Source organism: Sceloporus occidentalis, unplaced genomic scaffold, assembly GCF_023333645.1.
Source record: "Sceloporus occidentalis isolate IW3139 unplaced genomic scaffold, rSceOcc1.0.p SCAF_49, whole genome shotgun sequence".
Classification (NCBI taxonomy): domain Eukaryota; kingdom Metazoa; phylum Chordata; class Lepidosauria; order Squamata; family Phrynosomatidae; genus Sceloporus; species Sceloporus occidentalis.
Genome location: NW_028317029.1, coordinates 3,367,686 through 3,393,985, shown reverse-complemented (window position 1 = coordinate 3,393,985; position 26,300 = coordinate 3,367,686). Strand labels below are relative to the sequence as shown.

General features: G+C 40.8%; 1 protein-coding gene across 1 annotated transcript; it reads right to left on the bottom strand.

The window, feature by feature from the left end:
• Positions 1 to 619: 619 nt before the first annotated feature.
• Positions 620 to 20,400, bottom strand: LOC149288912 (ELMO domain-containing protein 1-like). The gene is made up of 10 exons (XM_089491262.1): positions 20,256 to 20,400; positions 18,657 to 18,685; positions 16,581 to 16,678; positions 15,993 to 16,122; positions 10,494 to 10,627; positions 8,647 to 8,715; positions 7,869 to 7,892; positions 1,725 to 1,775; positions 1,211 to 1,344; positions 620 to 792 (listed from the first exon to the last, which is right to left on the bottom strand). Exons 1-10 carry the CDS (start codon positions 20,398 to 20,400, stop codon positions 620 to 622), a joined length of 987 nt encoding a protein of 328 aa, XP_089347388.1.
• Between the last annotated feature and the right edge of the window lie 5,900 nt (positions 20,401 to 26,300).

Below are 26,300 nucleotides of genomic sequence, written 5' to 3'. Positions count from 1 at the left end.
TGCTGACTCTGGCACTCAAAGAGTTAAAGCTACTAGCTTGGTGAGATGCTTGGTCCTTGATTTAATAAGAATATAGTCTTGGTTGTTAAATGGCTCCAAGATGCCTTCATATCCATTTGAGGTGTAAGAAGTTAGCTGGACCTTGTAGTAACCGCAATGAATCCTGATTTAGAGCACAATGTGATAAAATCTAAGTATGAGCTGTGGTCTGCAGCAGAAGTCTGGATATATTGAGACATTGTAATGTTATGACCCCGAGTTGGGACAGATACAATCACAAAACGCTTAGAGCTGTATTCTACAAACACCAAATCCAGCTTGGGAAAATCCACCCTTGAAATGATCCACTATGAGAAAATAAAATCTAAAAAAATAGACAATTCTTATCTTAGATGAAAATATAACACTGCGTTTCCCCGCAATATGCGCAAACATTGGATGAGAAATCCCCAAAAAAGCACTAATGTTACGGGATTTGTTTTATAATAAAAACATAGATGTGTACTTTACGAAAAAGCATGCATACAATCGCTGTGGTCATACAGCATGGGAACCATGATCGTAGCTGTGAATGAACACAATAGTGAAGCAGTGATTCAGAATATTAAAATGCGGACGATCACACGTTGACTAAGCTTTCCGAGGCAGTGAAGTGAGGGCACAACGCCATGTCGGTATTCTGAAGCTGCTTCAAGATGCGCTTATGAAATTTGGCGCGCACGCGATTAAACTCCATGATGTCCAAAGGGTCTTCTTCAATCCAGAATTTGTGAAACTCATGCATCAGAAAACCTGGAAAAGCGAAGGCAGAAAACAAATAAGTCATAGAAAATAATGATATTGACCATGATGATATTGGCATTCAAATATCTAACAGTATTTGTCTGCACATGGCCCCTCCTATGGTACCCTTGGCAGTGGTTTATTGAGGGCCAGTGGCCGGAAGCCCAACTGCTGCTTTACCCTGATCACCATGTGATCACTTCCTGCAGGTGGAAGCACCTCTCACATTTTGGATGTCCCCATTTTCCATCCCCTTTCTCCCTTCCTTCTGACAGCACGAAAAAGTGATGCCCTATACTGAGATTCTGGGTGCGGTTTAGACATGGTCGGCTGCTCTTTCTGCACCATGGCCATCATGGCATTTTTGCCACCGACCAATTTCAGGTGCACATTGCAAGTGAAACAACGCAGTACATGAGATACTTACAAAATGTTTGCTGGAAATGATGCAATGTGGGAGCCTCAGGGGCCACATTATAAAGGTGGGTTTTCAGTGCGCCGCTGATAAGCAGGTTGTAGGCAAGATCCGTAATATTAATTCCAACAATGGCAAAAGAATAGCTGCATCAGAAGAAACTGTTGTTAGAACCACAACCAAAGAAAACAGAACTACAGATGCAAAAATTACAAAAAAAAAGCATCTCAGAGACCCTTATTTTATATTTCAGCACCTCTGTTTTCAGGGTACCCATAGCTCGATTTACTTCCCTCCTACAAAGACTTGGGGTGCCAGTGGGACTGCGAATCCAATGGTAGCTGTGAGGATCATAACTTCATATATCCTTCATGCAGCGATATTATCCGCCTCTCTTAACAATGAAGGTAACTTAACCTCGACTGTTTTTTAGTAAGAAGCCTGAAATACCTAGTTGCAGCACTAGCCAAAACACACACACAAAAACAATTATTTAGCAAAGGCTGTTTTATTTTAATAAACATACCCAATCGCTTTGTCAAATTTTTTCATCTCCCATTCTGTTTTGCTGATTTTGCTAAAGAAGAAACAAATGATTAATCCCAAAAGTATAGTGAAAAGAAATCACTCATGAAATTCAAAAAGAATGATAAAAATTCACACTGACTTGGGAACATGAAAGGACTCATGGACTTTTTCTGCACAGATTTTTATTGCATATGTAACTTTGTTGCTAAAATAAAGCCTCTGCTGTCATCTTGTGGCCTGATCATTTCCAGCATATGAAGGATTGTGGGAAATGTAGTTAACCAACGGCTGGAGAGCTAAATGTTACTTATAACAATGGTTCTCAAACTGTGGTGCTTCAACCACTAATGCAGGGGTGTCCACGTTTTTTCTGCAGTGGGCCACTTCATCAGAATTGTATACGTGTCACGGGCCGCACTCATTTTTCCCTGTGAGAAAATATGGCCTTTAATAAAATATGCAGATTAAAATAAAGTAAATGACACAAAACCTTTACTTTTCCTCTCACTGATTTCTGGGCCTAGAAAGTTTTGTCACTACAAATGCAGGATTCTGGATAATTGAAAATGAAATAGTTCTATTTATTCTAGTGTTAGCAATCACACTCCTATCATGCCAAGTCAGCCAGTACATGCTGGTACAGGGTGGCTGATGTGCAGTAAGTGATGTGCAGACCCCATACTGCTGGCAGCATCAATACATAAGGGGGGCAGCTAGCTAGATTTCAGCATGTACTGGCTGACTTGGCATGATAGGAGTGTGATTGCTAACAGCAATCACAGTCCTATCATGCCTAGGTTCCAGCACTTACACATCCAACCAGTAAATGCTGGAACCTAGGCATGGTGGGATTGTGATTGCTGTTAGCAATCACACTCCTATCATGCCAAGTCAGCCAGTACATGCTGGTACAGGGTGGCTGTAAGTGATGTGCAGACCCCACACTGCTGGCAGCATCAATACACAAGGGGGCAGCTAGCCAGCTTTCAGCATGTACTGGCTGACTTGGCATGATAGCAGTGTAATTGCTAACAGCAATCACAGTCCCATCATGCCTAGGTTCCAGCACTTACACATCCATGCTATCACACACACTCATTCATATACTCATTCATTCACAGATTCATTCCCTCAATCACGCATACTCATTCAAACACCCTCCCCCACCCCCTTACCTGCACTGCAGCTCCTCGATGCCACTCACAGACTTCAGCAGGGGGTGCGGCCTCCCGCTGTGTTCTCTGGTACTGCACAGAGGAAGCAGGACTGGAGCAGAGTTATGTGATGTCACGTGAACTCTGCTGGGTTCCGCTTCCTCTGGGCAGTACAAAAGACCCGCCCACAGGTAAGTAGCAGGGCTCGAGGTGCGGACCACGTAAGATCGGTTGCCCCTGCACTAATGATTCCCTGGAGCTTTCAGAATGGCCCGCTACAGATCACTACAAATTTATGCCACACAACCCAAATTCCCTCCACTTTTATTTCCCCTCCTCTGTCCACCAGCATCTTCTCCCCTTCCAACTTTTCTGCCTAAGACGTTGCCAACCATTCTAAAAACAAAAAAGATAGCATTAGAGACAACATGCGTCCCCATGGTGCTGCTTACACCTCACCACAACCCCTCTCGTTTCCCGTAGCCACTATCAGCGACTTCAGATCTCTCATTCATAATTCATTGAATTTATTGACTCGCCTCACTACTTGCTCGCTTGATCCTCACAGTTCTACACTAACCCAAACGCTTCATTCCTATGATATATGTGACAGCTTTCTACTAATTCAAACACCTCTCGACCATACCTTCTCTGGCACTCCTTCCACAGCACTTGTTTGTCTCCCTTACCCCTGTCTGTTGGTGGGTTTTAGGGCTCAGTTCTGAGACCTCAGTTATTCTCTTTCTTCACCTCTTCTCTTAGTAATCCAAACTCTAGACTAATCCAGTACTACCTCTATGACAATAACACACAAATTTGCTGCTCCTCTCTTGACTTCTGTCCCCTTTTGTTACTCGTCTCACAAACTATCTCTCTGAAATGTCATACTGAAGTGCATTTGGCATCTCACGCCCTAAAACTCAAAATATCTCAAAGACTAAGTTAAGGTCAACCCTTTTTCTCAAGTATCCCCAGTTCAGACAACTCCACAATTTATCCAACAGCTCAAATTCACTGTTATACTTGTCTCTTGGCTTTATCCCTGATCTCATCATATGCTGCTACCTTCACCTGCAAAACAACTACAATTCTTTCTTTCCTAACATACTAATCTATTCGCACGTGAAATCCAATCTGGATTATGGGAACTCCTTACTAAGTGGCCTCCCCACCTTCCGCCCTTTACTTGTCTATTCTGAAGATATTTGCCAGACTAATCTTTTATCTCACCACCCCTGACCCTTGCCTTACAAATGTTTATTTGCTGTATAGGTTTGTAAAAGGCAGGATTTAGAAAAATAACCGCTTTGGGATAATGGTGAGCATAAAACAGTAATATAATGCTAGAAAAGTGAGAAACTGTCATAAATATTGTATCAACAATTCACACTCCCTTAAAAACGCACTCCGGCCCTTTCACAAACCCCTTACTTCAAAAATCTATATGAAGCCAACTACAGAATGTAAACGCCGGCGCTCTGACGCACTCCAGCCGGTTACCGTCAAGCTGAGAAAAGTAGTTACAAAAAACATCATTTGAGACAGACTAATGGCCTGTAATTTGTGCTGGTTTTATTTTCTGTACGGAGAGCCGTGGGTGGACTGAATGACACTTCACATCGATGGAACACAAAAAGCTTTTCATTTTAAGTACAGGTTCATATACTTTTTTTTTTTATTCTGGGAACCGCTGTGTGATTGAAGTTAACAGGCAAGGGGAAGACACGCGTTTTCATTCTGTAAGCCAACTATATCATTTGTTAATTTGTATACGAAAATCACTTCAACTTTCTGCTACCACAGTTTGGGCTCTAGAGATTGCTGTGATTCTTGGCACTCATTTAGCGCTTAAAGGATTCATTACTGGATTTAGCTTCGAAACCTTCTTTGTACAGTTATTAATCTTATGAATACCAAGATGTAAGTATGTATATTTTGATATATTTAGTGATAACAGGGGTACTTTACAGTATATATAGCGATGTGAGATGCGATAAGTGCAGTCATACAGGCATTTGGATTGGGGTCCGGCAGGTATGAGGTCCCTGCTCCGTATAGATTATGGTCTGCAGTACTCAGACATACAGATACAATCAGGGAGAGCAAGTAAATGCAATTACAATTAAATTTGCGAGCAGGACCCACCTCTACCTAATGTATTGGTTTGTATAAGTCTGTCAATTCTAGTCTTGTCATACCCCTTGAATATATGTATTGTATTAAGGGCTGCGATACTGTCATATATATGTTTATAGTGCATTATACAGCTATATAGTGATATACAACATTCATTCATAAAATTTTGACCACCTGCGTAATCAGGCCCGGACTGGGACAAAAATTAGGCCAGGGCATTTAAGCCAGAGCAGCCAATTTTTATTTATTTATTTATTGTTAAAGCCCACGCTTCATGTACCATCTTTGCATTTACTCACTCATTCACACAAATCATTAACACATTCATTAATGCAGTCTCACAAATCATTCAAGCAATTCATCCACACATGAATTCATTAATTTTCATACGCATTCACACAATTTATCCACACATTTATTCATTCATTTATTCTCATACGCATTCACACTACCCCTTCTCCCCATCTTATCTGCCCCTTCTATGTTCCCCCTTTTCACTATGTACCCCCTTCCCCACTTCTCAATATGTACCCCTCTCCCCATTTCTCACCCTACTTACCTTGTTGCTGGAGCAAGCAGCAACTGCGACCAGGACAGCTCCAGGCCCCTACCTTAAAATAGGACTGGGCCTATGCGGCCTCTACGGCCGCATTAACGCAGGGCCCCTTAAGCCCGTCGCAACTGAGACCGGGTTAACAAAAACTTTATTTAACATGGAGGATGTTAAATAAAGTAAAAAAAAACCCTGATGTTTTAATTTAAACCCTGTGCGGCCGCATACCCCTAAGGCTGGCCCTGGTGGGGGTTTCCCGGCCGCAGTTGCGGCGGGCTTAAGGGGCAGGTGCCCCTTATGCCCTGCGTTAATGCGGCCGTAGAGGCCGCATAGGCCCAGTCAGTCCGGTCCTGACTGGGCCTATTTTAAGGTAGGAGCCTGGAGCTGCAGCTCCATTAGCCCCTAAGTCAATCCGGCAAATGCCCGGTGTGCCCGATGGCCAGTCCAGGCCTGTGCGTAATATTGTGTAGGTCCCCATTTTGCCACCAAAACAGCCCTGACCCGTCGAGGCATGGACTCCACTAGACCTCTGGGGGTGTGTTGTGGTATCGGCCATCCAGGTGATGCAAAAAAAAACATGATCCATCAGACCAGGCCACCTTCTTCCATTGCTCCGTGGTCCAGTTCTTATGTTCGCGTGCCAATTGTAGAAGCTTTCAGCATGGGCTCCCTGACTTGTGTACGCAACAAACTGCGATGCACTGTGTGTTCTGACACCTTTCTTTCAGAACCAACATTAACTTTTTCAGCAATTTGTGCTACAGTCGCTCGTCTGTTGGATTTGACACATGCGCCATTCTCCCCCCCACGTGCATCAATGAGCCTTGGCCACCTATGACCCTGTCGGCGTTCCGCCGCTTTTCCTTCCTTGGACCCCTTTTGATAGGTACTGACCACTGCAGACCGGGAAACCCACAAGAGCTGCAGTTTTTGAGTTGCTCTGACCTAATCGTCTCGCCATCACAATTTGGCCTTTGTCAGAGTGGCTGAGATCCTTACACTTGCCCATTTTCCCTGCTTCTAACACGTCAACTTTAAGGAAGAAGCGTTCACTTTCTGCCAATATACCCCCCCCCCCCGACAGGTGCCGTGATAACAAGATTATCAGTGTTCTTCACTTCACCTGTCAGTAATAATAATGTTATGGCTGATCGCTGTAAGTGCTAAACACATACGTATCCCCTCAATGGTCCTAAAAGCTTTTTCCTGTACTCAAATCATAATACTGTCTACGTGATTGGTCTTCTCAGATTCCCCTTTTACTTTTCAACCCTTATTGTGCGTGAAGCTATACTATATTATTATAAGAATATTTTAACCTTGTCATCACTTTTCATCCAGCTTGTAAGCTCTTAAAACTGCAAAATCTCCTGGTTTGTTGGATGAATGAAAACATGAAAAAAAGATACAAGTCATCAACACAGCAAACGTATATCAGTACGAACGAGGCACACAAACCAAGCACTTACTAAGAAAGATGCAGCCCTGCTCGGTATGTCTTAGTGCTCTAACGCATTAAAAAAACACGCAGCAAAAATGAAATATGTTTCAGTCTACCAGCCATGGAAGTCATAAATATGCCTTCCTTATTTCTGCAACAACCATAAGACAGAAGAGACCATGGAAGATCTTCTCTCTAAATAGCGAGTCCATGTGAGTTGGCGGAAAATGAGTTTGCGGTAAAATAACACTAGACTGTCATCATACGCTCGACGGCAAGAATTCCAAATGTAATCTGCAACTCAACTACTTAATTTTCAATGCTCACAAGGAGATAAGGCGAAAATGTTTGTCCTCCCCCGTAAATAAATATTTTGCAGTGGCGTAAATAGCTTCTGTGCTGCCCCAGGCCTAGCACCACCGGCCACCCGTTCCGTCATACCCCACCGCTCCACTTGGAAGCGTTGCATTGAAGGAAACTATGGAGGACAGTGCCGACTCAGCATAGCGCTCCATATTGTTAATGGGCCGATGGGGAGATCGGCGGTCTCTCTTTTAGCTGGCTAACTGAGTAGCGGCGTTACTGGGAACCTTGTTATGGGCAGGGGGGCTGCCACTCACTGGACCTACTGCCCTTGGCCTGGGCCAGAAAAGACAGATGAACCCAGTAGATCTCTTATAATATTGGATTCATCGGGTCCTGGCACAGAGATTCTACCGTTTTTACATTTTCAGAATAGGAGCATTTAAGCGGGATCATTAATGCATCAATTACACTTTACTGAATAGGAATGCATCTTTCCGTTATACCAACCAAAAAAACCAGACAGAATTCAAATAATAATAATAAAAGAAATACCTGCAGTCCTCTTTACTGACATCCCTTTTAAATGGAACATAAAAAAAGAAAAAAAGTAAAGAAGCCAAACTAATTCACGAAAAAACTACAATGCGCTAAAAAAGCATCAGTACAATATAATGAGAACATCCCTTCCAATGTTTCAGGCGCTCTTATGTTACGGTGTTTGATCATACATTTTTAAGGTTTTTCTTAAAGCTTTTCTTAATAACAATTTTCCAAGCATCATGCAGTTTTAGGGAGTAAAACTGTGACCGATGATTGGAATTCTGATCCGTAACTGTAAAGCGTTCGTCATTGCAGCTTCAATGTCTGTAAGTGTGCTTGGCTCTCTCTAGCATCTCTCTATTAATGCTGCATCTTCTGTTATTATTTTATTATTTACACGTTTTTCAGAAAAGTATTTGCTTAAAAAGAGTTTTGTAAACTGCACTTTTTTAATATTGCATGAGCCATACAAAAAATACTTTTTATACTGCAATATATATTGTAATTTTGTTAAATGTCTACTATGTTGGGAATAAACGTAAATATAAAAGGCTGCGTGAATTAACCTAATGGTATCAACCCAAGTACATTTTTTAAACAAAACCCCACTTATAGAAGTAGCGGAATTTGACTTGTCGCCTGGGAGCCAAGCGTTGAAAAGGGGGATTGCTAGAGGTCTCTCTCTCCAATCGTCTACATTTTGCCTAACCCAGGAATACATTTTACAAATTAGAACTGATTCATAAAATAGGTATTTTTATACTTAGTTAGATGTAGAAGGGTATATTACCTGCACTTAGGCTGGAGGGAGTCAGAAAGGATTTGAAGAGCGGAGGCCGTGTCTTTCTCTGCAAAGTACCTGCAATGAAGAATGCAAGTGATCAGCTGTAAGAATTTATACTGCGCATGCATATAAACAGAAATGTTTTCAAAGGGGTGGAATAATTCGTATGTGATTACCGTATTTGCTCGATTATAAGACGAGGTTTTTTTCAGAGCAAATGCTCTGAAAAATACCCCTCGTCTTCTAATCGGGGTCGTCTTCTAATCAGACCTCAAATAGAGTCTGATTAGGAGACTAAGATCCAGATCCCCCGCACCGCTGCAGGGGACCTGGATCCTCCTGTCTCACCCCCCCCCCCCCATCATAAACACTTACCGGTGCTTCCTGCTGTATTGCCGGGGCAGCGGGTTGACGTCTACGCGATCCGCGTAGACAACGTCCGCTGCAGCCGGAAGGAGGTGTGGCTAGCAGCGGGGGTTGTCTGCGTCCGTCGCGTAGACCTTCCCCGACTGTCAGAGATCTCTGATCTCTGACAGCCGGGGAAAGTATACGCGACGGACGCATACAAACCCCCGCTGCCAACTCCACCTCCTTCCGGCTGCAGCAGAAGGCGACGTCAACCCGCTGCCCCGGCTGGAAGCACCGGTAAGAGAGGGCTGAGAGGGGAGGGGAGGGGGGGGAGTGTGTGTGTGTGTGTGTTAGTTAAATGGGGGCATAGGGCATTTCTGGAGTGGCGTTAAGGGGGCATTTAATAGAGCACTCTGCCTCCTGAAATGCCTTATACCTCCCTATATGCCACTCTGCCCCATAATATGCCTTTTAACCCCCTAAATGCCAGAGTGGCATATAGGGGTATAAGGCATTTCTGGAGGCAGAGTGCTCTATACAATGCCTTTTAACTCCCTTAATGCCACTCTGCCTCCTGAAATGCCTTATACCTCCCTATATGCCACTCTGCCCCATAATATGCATTTTAACCCCCTAAATGCCAGAATGGGATATAGGGGTATAAGGCATTTCTGGAGGCAGAGTGGCATATAGGGGGTCAAAAGGCATACCATGGGGCACAGTGGCATATAGAGGGTTAAAAGGCATATCATGGGCCACAGTGCCATATTGGTGTGGCAAGCCTGGGGGCAGATGTGCGTAACTGGGGGACAGGCTGGAAAATACAAGAAATAAAAACAAAAAAAATATTTTTCTCAATCATAGCTTTTATTAAAAAAAATAGTTTACATGAATTAACATTTACTGGTAAAACTTTTTTCCTTTAGGGTCGTCTTATATTCAGGCTTTTTCTTTTTTCCTAAGTTAATATTCAGATTTTGGGGGGTCGTCTTATAATCAGGGTCGTCTTATAATCGAGCAAATACGGTACTTTAAATTTACATTATAAACTATTTCCAGACAGTTTAAATGTCCCAGTAAATACAATACAATTTTTATTATTATTATTACTACCACGTGGACCTGCCGTTTTTAAGGTAACAACCTATAATTCATTCTGGGAATTGGGGGTGTAACAGCTGTCCTTGCTCTCCATGATGCAAACGGGTATTGTTAGAAAAAACACCCGTGCCTTAGATCTCTTGCAGTACTCACAGTCGTGGGTTATGATGTCATTTTCCAACTACTTGAGTCTTAACTTACTGACGAAGAGAGCTCTAAACTGATACCACCCCTTATCCATGTGAACAGGGAAACGCGTGAAAACGGGAGACCCTTTCTGTTTAGGACATTGCGCCCCCCTCTGCTTTCTTACACTTTTGGTTTGCTGTTCTAGTCTACCAAAGACTGGCTTGGCATGATAGGGGTTGTCTGATGTGTACTAGATTATACATATAGTTACTTACACCAAATTGTATAGTCCTAGAAGGCCCATTCCTCTAAAATCTGTTTTTGGGTCATCACCTTGGAAACCAATTTCGCACCATTGCTTAGAGATCCGCGCTTCCAGCGGAAAACCAGGTTTCAGCATTTTCCAGAGCTGTAAATTACAAACGTAAGGTTTTACAAAATGTGTCGATTTGTCTGGAAACCGGTAACTGGCAACGGAGTGTGAGTGTAGCAAAACCATTTTTTTATATTAGTACTGACGGCTTATGTGTAGATAAAATATGTAGGGCTGCAACAACGAATCGATAAAATCGATAATAATCGATTATGAAAATCGTTGTCAATGATTTTCATAATCGATTAGTTGAATCGATTTTTATCGATTTATAAAATTATGTTTTTCAGAGCAAACGCTCTGAAAAACTCCCGTCCTTCTATAATCCGATCTCAAACAGAGATCGGATTATAACTGTAGAATCCAGACCCCCCGCAAAGCTGCAGGAGACCTGGATCCTCTCTGCCACCCGGTGAGGGTCTGTGCAAAACACGCAGACATCCTCCGCTTCTCCCCTTCCGCTTCTCCCCTCCACTTCCGCCGGGGCTTCTATTACTGAACCCGGCGTCATGTGACCTTCCGGTGCGGCTTCCATCATGGAAGCCCCAACGGAAGCGGAGGGGAGAAGCGGCTGTCTGCGCGCATCACACAGACCCCTACCGGCTGCCGGAGAGGATCCAGGTCCCGCTGCAGCGCCTGCAGGGGATTTGGATTTAAGTGGGCGATGTGCGCAACCTCCGGTACTTCATCTCGCTGCCACTTCCACCTGCCCCACCAGGGGTTAATATATCAACAGAAGAAAAACAGGACAAGTAAGCAGCACTGGGTAAGTATTATCTTTATTTTTATGCTCATTTGCCCTGTGTTTCTTCTGTTGATATATTAACCCCTGGTGGGGCAGGTAGAATTTTTGCGGGATCTATTAATTATGTGCATTTGTGGTTTTTTTTATGTCTATAATATTTGATTTATTGTCCATATATTTATATATTTATATTGTATTGTGTATTTTTTTTGTCTATATTTAATAAATATAAATATAAAAAACAATTTTGGTGATGTCAGTTTTTCTTATATCGGGGGGGCATAAGACATATCAGGGGGCACAGTGGCATAAAGGGGCTATAAGGCATATCAGGGGGGACAGTGGCATAAAGGGGCTATAAGGTGTATCAGGGGGACAGTGGCATGAAGGCGCTATAAGGTGTATCAGGGGGGACAGTGGCATAAAGGGGCTATAAGGCATATCAGGGGGGACAGTGGCATAAAGGGGCTATAAGGCATATCAGGGGGGACAGTGGCATAAAGGGGCTATAAGGCGTATCAGGGGGGACAGTGGCATGAAGGCGCTATAAGGTGTATCAGGGGGGACAGTGGCATGAAGGCACTATAAGGCATATCAGGGGGCACAGTGGCATCTCAGTGGCATATAGGGGTAAAAGGCATATCGGGGCATGGTGGCATATCAAGGGTAAAGGTATATAGGGGGCTATAAGGCATATCAGGAGGGCACAGTGGCATATCGGGGCACTGTGGCATATATGGGGCTATAAGGCATATCAGTGGCATATAGGGGGCTATAAGGCATATCAGGAGGGGTATAATGCATATCAGGGGACAGAGTGGCATATAGGAGGTATCCCCTTATACCTCCTATATGCCACTCTGTCCCCTGATATGCCTTATACCCCTCCTGATATGCATTTCTGGGACAGAGAGGCAAGCTGGGGGTGAGATGTGCATAACTGGGCAAAAATAGTTTACATGAATATTTACTAGTAAAGCTTTTTTTGGTATTTTTTGAGTTCTTGTTAAAATATAGCTTTAATTATTATGTCAGTAAAATAAGAAGGCGAATCGTGAAATGCCATTGTAAATTATACGTTTTTATTTAAAATAAACGAAAAATTTGCATATTTTATTTTTTTTACCCGATTAATCGATTAATCGAAAAAATAATCGGCCAACTAATCGATTATGAAAATAATCGTTAGTTGCAGCCCTAATTAAATATGTGCAGATATATACTTCAGCTCATACAATATCAGAGCAATACGTGTTCAATTGGACAATAAAAAATGTTTTCAAAAGACCCCTATGATCACAAAAACAAAGAATCTTAATTTTTCCAAAAATATTCTAAAATTATGTTTGTTTTTGTAATCAATTTCCCTCCCCTTCATCTCCCTCTTCTAAAAATGATCATAATTCAAATAAAATGTAGAACTATCCTTAACCCCTTCGTGACAAAGGCTGATTTTACTTTTTGTACCCTTCGTGACAATGGCCGTTTTAACATTTCTGCGCTGCTCGTGTTTAGCTGTAATTTTCTTCTTTCCCGTTTACTGAACCCACACACATTAGATATTGTTTTTTTCAGGACAAGAAGGGCTTTCTTTAGATGACATTGTTTTGATTGTATCATATTATTTACTATTAAAAAAAGTATAAAATATAGTGAAAAATTTAGAAAAAAATGACTGTTTCTAACTTTTAGTTGAAAAATCTTTTACTCATCTATAAAAGGTAATAAAAAAACCTGCTAAATAGATTCTACTATTTGTCCTGAGTTTAGAAATACCCAATGTTTTTATGTTTTTTTGCTTTTTTCTGCACGTTATGGAGCAATAAGTACAGGTAGCGTTTTGCTATTTCAAAGCCATTTTTTCCAAATCTGGTAATTCTTCCCCCCATGTGCCATTTCGGGTATCTTTGAAGCCGGCAAATGCAATTTACCCCATCAAGTCATATATTTTTGAAAACTAGACAGCCCAGGGTATTCCAAATGCTGGTATTTTAACCCTTTCCAAGCACTTATTCTACCATCAGCCTTTGTCAAACTTTATGGTAGTAATTTTTTTGCATTTGTTTTTACACACACATTTTACTTTAGGTATAAATAAACAGGTTCTGGTATATGTCACTATCACAAAACACCCCAATATGTGTTTAGCAACATCTCCTGAGTACAGCGATACCTCACATGAATGATTTTGCCTGGCTGTTTGGGGGCAAAAGGGCCACATTTGGGGCATGCACATTTTTCAATGTTGCACTTTGGCGTATTGGGGGATCCACTGCCCATGCCCTATTTGGTACATCTTTGAGCCGGGCCATTTCAGTGTGCCCAATAAAGCTATATATTTTTGAAAACTAGACACCCCAGGGTATTTCAAATGCTAGTATTTTAACTCTTTCCATGCACCATATCTACCACCAGTCTTTGTCAAACTTTGTGATAGTCATTTTTTTCCATTTGTTTTGTCACACACATTTTACTTCAGGTATGAATTAAAAAGTTCTCGTATATGTCACTATCACAAAACACCCCAATATGTGTTCAGCAACATCTCCTGAGCGCAGTGATACCCCACATGATTTTGCCTGGCTGTTCGGGGGCAAAAGAGCCACATTTGTGGCATGCACATTTTTCAATGTTGAACTTTGGCATTTGGGGATCCACTGCCCATGCCCTATTTGGTACATCTTTGAGCCGGGCCATTTCAGTGTGCCCAACAAAACCATATATTTTTGAAAACTAGACACCCCAGGGTATTTTAAATGCTGGTATTTTAACTCTTTGCATGCACACATTTTACCACCAGCATTTTTTCAAAGTTTGCAGTAGTATTTTTGTGTGTGTATTTTTCCCACACACACCTACTTTATGTATGAATTTACAGCTCCTGGTATATGCCGCTGTCACACGACACCCCAATATGTGTTCAGCAACATCTCCTGAGTACAGTGATACCCCACATGCATGGGTTTGTCATTTTTGGGGGGAACTAAAAGGCCACATTTGGTACGTGTGCATTTTTCTAATTGGAAATTAGATGTGTGGCCATCCTTCCCCCCGTGTTAATTGGGACCTTGTTGAACCCGGCCAATTCAATTTACCCCATCAAATCATACATTTTTTAAAAGTAGACACCCCATGGGCATTTAATATGCCAGTATTTTAACTCTTTCCATGCGAGAATTGTTTTAAGCTAATATGCTAATTTTAGGACTTGCTCACAAAAATATATTTTTTATATATATATATTTTTTTTTTGCCTTTTTTTAAATTTTTTTAACATTTTTTTTCAAGTTGAAGGTTCCCCTGATAGTGACATCAGTGGGAAATTATTTTTACATTTTACTGGTTTTTTACTATCGTTTTTCTAATTATTATTAATTTTATTTTATTTTTAATTTATTTTTTCTAATCACACTGTGATTAGAAAGCTGAGCTCCATTGACTTGCATGGTTGAATGCAGTACCTATATTCAACCTGCAAGTGGAGCCAGAGTTCTCTAGAGGGTCTGGAGACCGTCTAGAGAACTTTTTAGACTTTATTGTTTCTTTATTGAATTTTCCCGGACCGCCGCTATCTTGCAGATGGCGAAGATCACCAGCAGCTGCGGCTGTGACCGCTCTCCGGAGCGGTCACAGCCCATCCAAAGGTAAGTGTTTGGTGTCGCTGGATGCCTCCTGATCGAGGCATTCCAGCGACACCATTTAAGTTTAGGAGGCGATCGTTGATCGCCTCCTAAACGCTTTTAAAACGGGCGTCCGCCGCCATACAAAGTATGGCGGATGTTGACGCCCCGGGGAGGGGCCAGAGATGGCCCCTTTGTGCCGATAATGGTGTTGCTGAATGCCTCGAGGTCGAGGCATTACAGCAACGCCGTTTCGGTGCAGAAAGCGAAAATAGATCGCTTTCTGCACCCGTTTAATGACGTGCCGGTCCTGGCACGTCATTTGTCGTTATCGACATGAATTTCCGTGACGTGCCCGGACCGGCAATTGTCATCAAGGGGTTAACCAACTAGTTTCATTCCAGCACATTTTAACTTCGTATAGAGTACCAAACCAATACTTGCCCTACACTTGTCAGAGTATATAAAAAAAAACCTGTGTTATGGATCGTTCTCTAAATAAGGAAACGTAAATCAATACACTTTATTATATTTTATATTATATAGTGTATTTTTTTTCTTTAGTTTCACTAGTAAAATAGCCTTGGCCCTAAGGATATTATGCTAACAATTTCACCCATAGGGGTGGGGCTAGCCCCAGATAGCCTTAAGCGGATTGGGAGTAAGAGGGGAAGTGGGCGGGGAGTGGGCACGGCCAAACACGGGTTCCCTCCCCAGGGAAGAAGCAAAGTGACCGGGAGATCTGCAATGGCATTGCTTCACCCGGAGACTCTGAGTCAACCCGGAGAGTTCCCAGGTATGCTAATTAGGTTCCGTTCTTAAAGTTAGAGCAGCGTTTGCCCTCAAGTACCACTAATCACATATATTTTAAGTAAAAAAAAAAAACAAATGGAAATTTTATTTTTTAAAAACTACCCAACTCTTTGATAACAAATGCTATAAACTGGTGAAATTAGGCACGTATCTGTTCCCAACCACTGGAGCCTGCAGTTTATTTGGATTTATTATCTCTTTCAAAGCCAGCATCGCATCATACCTTAAGAAGCATCTCTTCATGCTGCGGATTGTCTGAATCATACGCTTCTCGACGTAGCTTTTCAACCTCCAGGGTCAGATTTCTATAGCCTACAATCTGCAGGAGACACGCCTGGAGGGACACTCCGAGTCTGCACACGAGGAACAGGTAGCAAGACCAAGTTACTAGAGTACTTGGAGTAAAGAATGGATTACGAGAAACCTGCTGTATGATAAGCAGATGCTCCCTGATATTTACAAAGCATACATACAATATGTTCCATGATTCTAGCACAGTTACCGATACATATTATTTATAGGTTCCAAACTTAGAATGCGCGTAAACCAATCAATATAGCAAAAAATGCTGCGTTGAATAAACATATGACAAGCAAGATCTCTGCTCGGTAAAGAGCTACTGTCCCCGTGAAGAAGAATGTGAAAGAGGTTAGAAATGACCACTGTATCTAGATAATGGGCATCAGACAGAAAATTCTCACAACCTGGCTTTTGGTGAATACTTACTAATATTCTAAAAACATTTAAAAGTCATCAATATAGCATAAGGGAACTTATGACTTTATTTTTAAAGAAAAGCAAAGAGGCTTACTGTGGGTTTGTATCAACATTGATGTTCTTCAAAGCCATGATGTCATCTATGGTTTTCTCGATGGCGTCAGGATGTACGCTCGCTGCAGTCTGCAGCAGCTAAGGGTGGAAATCACAGCAGGTTAGCACCGTTGTTTGATTATGTCTCCTTTTTTTCCTGTTTACATATACAATAAATATTTTAGAAACTGGGTGGTGCAGTTCATCTATGCGGCACTAGATGCTGCTGGTTACACTGGAATATATCCCCACGCTGCCACTGGAAGTGGAGCGGATTTATATTTTGGTCATTGTATTTTTTAAGTCATTTTTTTGGATGGTCCCTTTCTTTAGTCTGAAGGTAAGAACGGAGGGCCTCTCCTGACATAGGGGGGCATTATGCATTAAGAATTTTGTTATTAATTCTCCACCCTCATTCAAATCGACTTGAGGTCATATGGAACTCTCAAAATGTAAATTTACAGGCATCAACCCAAAACCCCTAGAATGTTAATGAGTTTTCAAGTTTCTTTTCGCATACAGTACAGTGTTACGGTTTGCAAGCAGTGACGAGTTTTGTCAGTTGACGTCATTGCCATATGTCAGCAGTGGGTTCCCAGTAACCGGTGGCTTTTTGGACCATACACAGCTGGTAAATTTATTCCGGGGGTAAGAGCGGTAGGTGCGGGCGAATCAGCTTCTGTATTGTATGGCCAATCCATGTGGCACCTTTTTAAAGACTCCACTCCAGGCAGGCATTCGTGTAAGTATACGTCTTAAGTAAGCTTGGTTGTTAGGGTAGTCACACACCATTCTATGCAAGGTACACACTTAGCCACACATCATACTCGACAACATACGTGAAGGTACCTGTTGCCATGCTAGTATGAGGTCAGGTAATATCCTGCCTTCCAGATGCTTTATTGTGCCTTCTGGCTAAAGCAGGGAGTTGGGGACCGCGACAGAAACCTGGGGCTGTCTAAGTTAGAGCCCCAATGTTATCAGGACAAATACTCTCCTGGCCCATCACAGAATGCAGATGGCTTCCAAAGTGGCCAAACTTGAAATTTCCTAGTACCTCGGTAGCCCACTCTGCCTACACCATGTTAATCATATGAATTATTAGGTCTTTATTCATGAATGGAATCTTTACGTTCAGTCAAAGCTACGTTTTACTACTTTGACTCAATCAGGAACCAATTCCCTACTCTGTGTCTCCTTTAACTAAGCCACTTCACAATGTCACCAGAGGATAATCTTCTTCTCTGTGCTGCAAGGGTGTTAGAAAGAATAAACTAAGGGATTAGCACATTTTATTACATAGCTGTGAATGAAGTTAAAAGATGGAATATTAACATATGGTCTCCTGCAAAAAATATTTTTATAGATTTTGTAATGAATAATTAGCATTTAAAAAAATTCACATACTAATGCACAAGAATCACACACTATATTAAAGTGTAAAGGAGATTACATTTTTTTCAATGCAGAACTTGCAATGTTCAGCCCAGCATAGTAAAATTATTTAGTAAAACCTTCCCTAACTACCCCTCTATCCCCATCTCCTACAAGTGTCCCTCTTTGGCATTTTGGAAATATGAAATATATATATATAGAAATAGATATTTGATGATCACTAAATAAATATTTGAAAATTGTAATCTCGTGCACATTGTTCTCAACAATCACGAAAACATGGACATCACATCACAACCACACACACACCACGCCACTCTCAGCCACACACAGACACCACACCACTCTCAGCAACACACAGACACCACACCACCGCACACACCACACTCAGCAACAAACACTATAAATGATTAGAGTTATACTATCTGCTTAATGTGGGATTATGAAAGCAAACATTTGGGATTGTAAATGATGGAATTAAATAGTTGCTCCATTTAAAACCCAACTATTTTTACCTTAAATTCCCCCTAAGCAACACCCCGGGATGTTTTTTTTTAAGTAAACGGGCACAGCTTCTATAATGGAAGTCCACTGAGCACTTTTCACATAGAACATTAGGGATACCCTTCTCACACAAATGGAATAAAGAGCACTAAAAACAGAAATGGAACCAATAGCTTACCTTAGTTTTTGAAGACTTCAGTGATGTTTCTGCAAAATAATTACACAATGTGAATCGGCTTACTTAATACATCATAAACACAATGGAGATTTTGTGTAAAGCAATTTTAACATTGGTCTTAACCCCTATGATACAAAGAATGTGACTGATGATCAGCTCTCCAATACTTCATATGCATAGAGCCGAGGTAGGCTTTCTTGTTTCTTGGACCATTCCATTGACTGCTATGGTGATAAAATTGCAGTTTCAGCCAGAATCACTTTTCATTAATAACCTCCTACACATGTGAACATGAATGTTTTATAACATCCAGACTGGTCTTCAAACTCTTAAATAATTCCACAGGGGCAAACAACTGTACACCGTCAAACTGAAATATTAAAATGTACAATGCATCGCTGAACTCAAAATCGGGTCTCTAGAATTCTATTTAAAAAAAGTTAAAAGTGTGTTTAACTCTTTAGACCAGGGGTGTCTAACCTGCGGCCCTGCACCTGCTGCAGGACTACATCTCCCATACTCCTCAGCCCGCCCCATAGCTGAATTATGGGAGATGTAGTCCTGCAGCAGCTGGAGGGCCGCAGGTTGGATGCCCCTGCTTTAGACACACCATGTATCAAACAGAGCAGTTTGATACATGTCCTACTGACCTCCACTACACACGTTACTCTCAGAGTTTGACCCGGAGTCTCCAGGTTTTTGCTCCAGTTTCAGGCTCTCAGGGTGAAGGGGCAAAATCTAAGGGTCACACAGTCTGGAAATGACTCCTTCATACACTAAATTAATCGGATGATATCTAAGACTCCTAATTAATACCTTTGCTAACAGTATATCATGGTTGAATGCATGTTACTCAATTAAGTGAATCATTAATGTATTGGAGTCATTTTGTTGATGAGCCGCCACAAAGAATCATGACGTGCCAATAAAAGGTTAATATTTAAAAGGTTTCAGGGGCGGCTAAATTAGAAAGTTCCTATGTATGCTAATATAGCACAAAATAACGAGACACGGTTTGAATTTGTTTCACCAAGCACTTTGGAACTAACTGCTTCTCATGCTTCAACATGCAATAATAGCTCTAATTATTACATGGATACACTCACCCCTGGCTTTAAAGAGTCAATATTGGCTTTCTAGCTGGAGAAACAACACTGTTTTTTTTTTTTTTTATCAATTGCTCAAGTCATGGCAAGCTAAGCAATAAATCTGAGTTTGGTTCCATTTGAAGATTATGGGAATTCAACTGGTGTCAACTTGGGATCCATAGCTAAAGGCAATTCCACAGACAATTCACACTCATGGCACCTGCACTTTCTATAAATATATAACATCTAGTCCATATGAGCCTACTAAGGGCTAGTATTTTCCATACACTGGGTCCCTACGGAGCAGAAGAAGGAAAGCAAGACTTAAGAGTGGAACTAATGAGACCAATTCCTCTGGAATTCTTGCATTCTTTCAGCTACAAAAATATATAATATATGTTTTATTATTAGGAACACAATTAACATAATTCCAAACTCAATAAACCGTTATTACTATGTTATCCTCCAATGGTATGATGCTTCTCTTGAATTGTTTTAGAACGTGATATACCTATTTTCAGAGTGCGGCCAGCTCCATGTTTGTTTTTGTAACAGATTCTCTGTAGCTCACAGCGTCCCGTGAGCTTCCTCAAAATGAACTTCAGGCAACGCCAGACACAGATACAGTAAAAGTAGAACCACACCTGGACCACCATTCTGCAAAGAAAAACGAGGGGAAACTGCATTAACATTCCAGTCCCAGAAAGTGGCACTAGAAGGGACAGGTCCTAATTCCGTAATTAAGTCAGTATATCCCAAATTTAGTATCTCTGGTGTGTCGCACCTCCAGAAATATTGTTTACACATATGATTTCAGGGTTTAACCCTGCCAACATCTGACCATCAACATAAAATGTTTGGGGCAAAGCAGTTGGGCAGAAACGTTCTACAGAAAGGAAGTCTAAGGGAACTGGAGGTCTTCACATAAAGTAGGTTTTAACCTTAAATATCTTCTTTTCTATTGTTTTCAGAAAATTGATTCTTTTTCCTAAAATGATTTACATTTTCACCTATTCACCAGAAGGAAAATTGTTTGTATATATTGTGCTAAAATTATCTTCAGAAATTCCATTCTACCTGGTGTCAAACTCATTACAAGAGGGGCCTTTCAAAGAATGCATCAAGATTATCTCCTGCAACCTTCTTTCTTTGCTTGTTATAAAACATGTTTAAGAATACATTGCTAACAATCAGTCAAGAAGGTAAATCATCCATAGGAAGACTGAGCATATCAAAGCAGATTCATAGCAGAAGAAACTAAAAGTGTACGGTCATATGGCTATAAGTCAATATAGGTAGGGTATGGGTAAGAAGTTATGATGTTGGCCATCATGACGGCCTGGCAGATAGGACTGGCAGGTAGATGCCGCATTGGCTTCTCTTATCTGAACATTTTAAGTGACACTCAAAAGCTTTTCCCCAATTATTGGGTTTCACTTGATCTTCCACGGGGTCAGCCACACCATAGGTTAATGAGCTGGGGGTGGTCACAGACATGATGGTCTCATGTATATAAGTGAATGCTTACAAGGGGCCCACAAACATACTTCGAGGGTACTTTAAACCTCCAGGGCCAGGTATGGCCCTTTTGATGGGTACCTTTTAGAATGAACACTCTGTTCCGTGCAGCAGAATAATTCCGATTTTTCAGCAACACGGGATGTTCATCTATCAGAGAATGCACTTAAAGAAGAGACCCCGAGGGCTTTAAAAGCTTCAGATTCTGAAATGTACTTAAAAGGTACTCTGTATCCATTAAATTATGACCAACGGGTTACCAGGGTCAAGTTGGACAAAGCAAACTAACAGAATAAAATTCACTTTACCGCATGACTTGCATAGTAAAAAAGAAATGTACATTGGATAGAGACTCTAAAAATCCTATTCCTTCAAAATTACAGCAGTTTATACTAACAGGGATGACAGAGAATACAATATACCGGTATTACACAAAATAATATTCTAGGAGAGAAACACAGCACTTTTAGGGATTCATGGAAAACATGGAGATTATTCAGAAGTGAATTCAAATAGTTTTATTTGTTTCTTTTACATATATTCAATGTCTCTATTAGTACCTAGAGGTTCTGGAAGCCATTTCAGGCAGACACCAATATGAAGGTCAAAATGACTTTGGCAAGTGTAGGATTCATCTCAACTTTTTCCAAATGGAAAGTGTTTATGCTGAAGTTTTCCAGATGCATAAATTAGGAGCTACTATATGATTTTGTAAAGTAGAGTAGAATGACCAGAACCTGAAAAAAAATCTTACTTGTAGTACACTGCGGAAATTACATACTCAAGTAGAGGGTGTACATTAGGTAAGAGAAAAATGTAGGCAAAACTGATATTGGGCATTTTCAAGAAGTAACCTTTCTTCTCCTGGGGTTGGTTAACAGCTTTCAGATCAGAGTGCTAATTGACTCAATAACAAAAACCAAGATTATTTTCTGAAAAAAAATCCCCTGAAAAGTTCAGTACATACTGACATGTCCAATAAACAGTAGAAGACTACACACAAAGACCATATGGGGAGCTGCTGGGCGGAAGAAGGACTTTTCATGTGAATTATTTGGATGCAAATTACACCAACTAATCCCAAGTAAAAGTAAAAAAAAAGAATTGCAAGTAAAAAAAACCAAAAAACAATCATTGGCAAACTCCACGTTATTGGCTTTCATTTCTTCATATTTTACACATATGAAAGGTTTCTCTAAGGTACTGGTGTTAACCTCAAACTTCTGATGTACAAGTAGCCCTTTCATTGACACAGAGGCGTCATTCACATGTCCATAAAAAATCATTGGCAAGCTAGTGGACTAGAGAGGGCTGCAGACATATTGAAAAACAGTTTTTGAAATGAATTACAACCATTATACTCTATCAGTTGGAATTCATTATTATTATTATTTTTATCTTTTATTTATATAGCCCCAACAATTTACACAGCGCTTAATACAATACAAATATTCAAGGGGTCTGACATGATGAGAATTGGCAGACTAAGACAAACCCATACATTAGGTGGAGAGAGCAAGCTTACAATTCATACATTTCTAGATTGTAAGCTCCTTTGTACAGGGCCCTTTTTATCTTCTGTAACTCCTAATTGTCCTAATGCTTTCACACTACTTGTTATCTCCGGTTTATTCATTACATAGCCCCGCGGAATATGATGGTGCTATTAAAATAAATAAATCATATTATCAAGACATCAATTGTTCTTCCCAACATACGCACTGCGCACACTGGCTACCAGTTTATATACCGGAATTATGAAGTCTGGTGTTACTTCATACCAGACTTCATAATTCGGAGAAGCCGCCTGCCTTTTCCTGTACACCTTTATGACCAACAGAGTAAAAAAAGGACTCCCACATTTAGAGCAACAAACCATGGGATTTTTTTATCCCTTTTGTATTACTAAAGATTGCTCTTTTGTGCTTTTATTTTTTATTCTAGCTCCCAGGAGATGTTAAAGTTTGATCTCGTTGGGTTTATTGTTGAAGTTCTCAGATGGAAGGTCTCCGGGGGTTAACACGAAGAGAAGGTTGAACACAGTGTCCAGGAGAAAAGACATTTTGTTAAATAGGCTTAGCATTCATGCAATCGTGGCAGATTTTAAGCAGGCTGCAGCACTATTTTGGAATAAAATCCTGACCAATATATTTATCAAACTATGTTTCGTTTTTGAACATGTGAACCATTAACTCCTCGAGTGCCCAAGGTACAGATATGGATATGGATAACCGGATATATTTATCACTAGTTGAACTTTATGACTTCAAAGTCTGTGCCTCCCATAGGATACATTTTTAAACCCGGCATGCTTCTGATGGCGATGAGGGGCTCTATGGCCTCAACTTGCCTTAATTGTGTGCAATCTCATTTGTTCTCTTCCATTGTAAATTATTTATGACTTTATCATTGTGAGCCCTGTACCTCCATTTAGTTTGTATCGTTTCATGTTGAGAAACACTGTAATTGTTTTAGCATTTGGAAATGTGCAAGGAATTGGAGAAATAGATAGATAAGAGTGATGAATATGCTTTAACATCATTGTATTCCGGGTATCAGAACCTTTATTTTTTTCAGAATTTCTTGTAGAAGAGCAGATGCAATCAGCATACTAAGGGAAAAGCAAAGGAACATCGATGTTTACAAAATGAAACCTGTGTTTACTATAAAAGTGGCCACCAATTCCCCTGCCCAGGGCTAGAGATTCCTCGTTATCGGAAAGCCTAGACTTGGTAATACTAAGGGGGGGTTAAAGTTTGAAATGGCTTAAGTTAGACATTGTCTTCTCTCTACAGTACTGGAATTCACAAGAGAGAGAGCTTTTACAGTGTTATATTGGAAAATACTAACACTAACTGATTTCTTTTGGAAACCTCCACGTTCCTTTAAATCAAACTATATAGGGAATTTAGCCTATATTAAGATTAAAAAAATACAATCTATACCGCAAAAGAGAGACCAAGTAGTTAGTGTAAGGGATAGGACAGGATCTTACTACCTACAGTTACCTGTAAGTTATTGTACTGTCTCTCTTGGTCTATGGTTGTTAACATCAAATATGCACGGAGCCAGCACTCTGTGGAGAAAAATAATTATAGCATAATTATACGTATTTTACCGGTGTTCTATACACTACAGAACATATATAAGTGATCTACGGTGTACCAAGGCACGTTTGAAGCAAAACTGAGACAAAGTATAATGATAATCACTAAGACTCATGAAGCTAAATCTGGTTTGTGTAAAATTGTTGTGGTCTGCTCTAGAAAACAAAATGGTGGAGCTTATTGGTAGTCTATGCTCTGACCTGTCCTCCTGAAGTTCTTTTAGGGCAAGATGGCAGTGGCTGTAGTCTCTATATTTAGGGGATCTTTCATGTTACTATTGCTCTGATGTCAACAGCCAGGCCGTTTGGCCATCTGGCACAACGGTCAAATGCCAGGTGCGCTGGTGGCTGTCAGCACCACACATACTGGGTGCTGAGGTGTGTGCCCAATGGTTGGATATGTCTGGTTGCGCCGTACATGATCTGCGGGTGCACATATCCACATGTCGGCCGCACCTGCTTCATCAGATGGCTATGGGCCTTAAAGTGTCAGGGTCCCCTTGACACTACTCTGTGTGCATAAATATGTTTTTTTGCCATGCATAAACATTTATCTGGTTTTTCAGCTAATAGGTTAATTCACTTAAGCAGGGATTTGTAGGAGAGCTGAACTTTTCAACACCCTGACTTCACCATGCATTATGAAGGGTCAACCTTAACGAGCTTCTCTAGTAAAAGGTTTTTGGCTGGCCCTATATAATTTATAGTTAAATCAGTAAAAATTTCTTGGGTCTCTTCACCTATTGAATTATGAATTATGTAGGGCTTCAGTGAACTGAAACCATACCTCTTTTGCAAATCTCCCTGTCAACTGCCTCTTTAGTGAATAAACCCCAAAGGCGTCCTGGCAAAACCCCCATACACACATTACTCCTATATCACAACGGGAAAGGGCCCTGTTGCAGTAGATCTTCTGGACAGGGCTGGCAAGCTTGCTTGTAAACCTCTAAAACAGTTAAACAAAGCTTAAGAACTTGTAGATTTTTGCTGTGTGGGTTAAAAGAAAATGTGACTTATCTTTGCCTCTTATTAAAACAAGATTTAAACAAATAATGATTTAACCACAAATGATCCAGTCATTGTGTAAACACTGCTTAAAGGCATTAGATACTCAACTGGCCAAAACAAAAACAAAAAAGCCTTCGGCAATGGTGTAAAATCATGAAAGTCACCTATTCTAGGGGAAATTGTGCTTTTCTTGCCACTATAGTCAAGAAAAGTCACTATAATGTCCAATACAGACAGCATTGTTCTGGCATCATGTCTAGGATACCATTTCACCTGTGAAGGGCCAAAAATACAAGAACATAGCCAGGTTTCGGCATTCTCTCCCTTTGAGTCCTTTCAAGTGGGTGAAAATGTAAGGAATTGGGAAAAGGTGGGATCTATCTGGATATTAAACATTCTACCCCATAGGTCTAATAATTAGCTGGGATTCCCAGAGTCTCGTTGGGAAATCTTTTCCGTTGTGCCCAGCTGTCTCATTCATTGAGCCTTTCTCTGGCTAAGGTGCAATCTGATGTGTGCTCCTGACTTTTTGTGTTGTTATTAGTAAAAAGACTTAGTTTGAAAAGGTTTAGTTTGAAGCGGATATGCAGTATTTGTGACAATGCTGTGTCTGCAAGCCTTCTCTACTGCTTAGGGTTATTCTTGGTGATGTCTTATGATTGCTGTCATAACATCTCAGCCCTACATCTTGTTTACAATTATTCTTATGAATAATCTATTTTGTTGTAAGAGTAACCACCATGAAACCATCACAGGCAGTTTAATGTCATATTAATAGTTTTTTTTTAAAGGTTAAAGGTTAAAGCATCAAATTCATAGCCATATTTTAGATGAGAAACACCTTCACCCCAATCATGTGTTCTTCAGATAGAAACCATGCACTTATATGATCTTAAGTTTTTGTTATCACTTTATACCACGGAT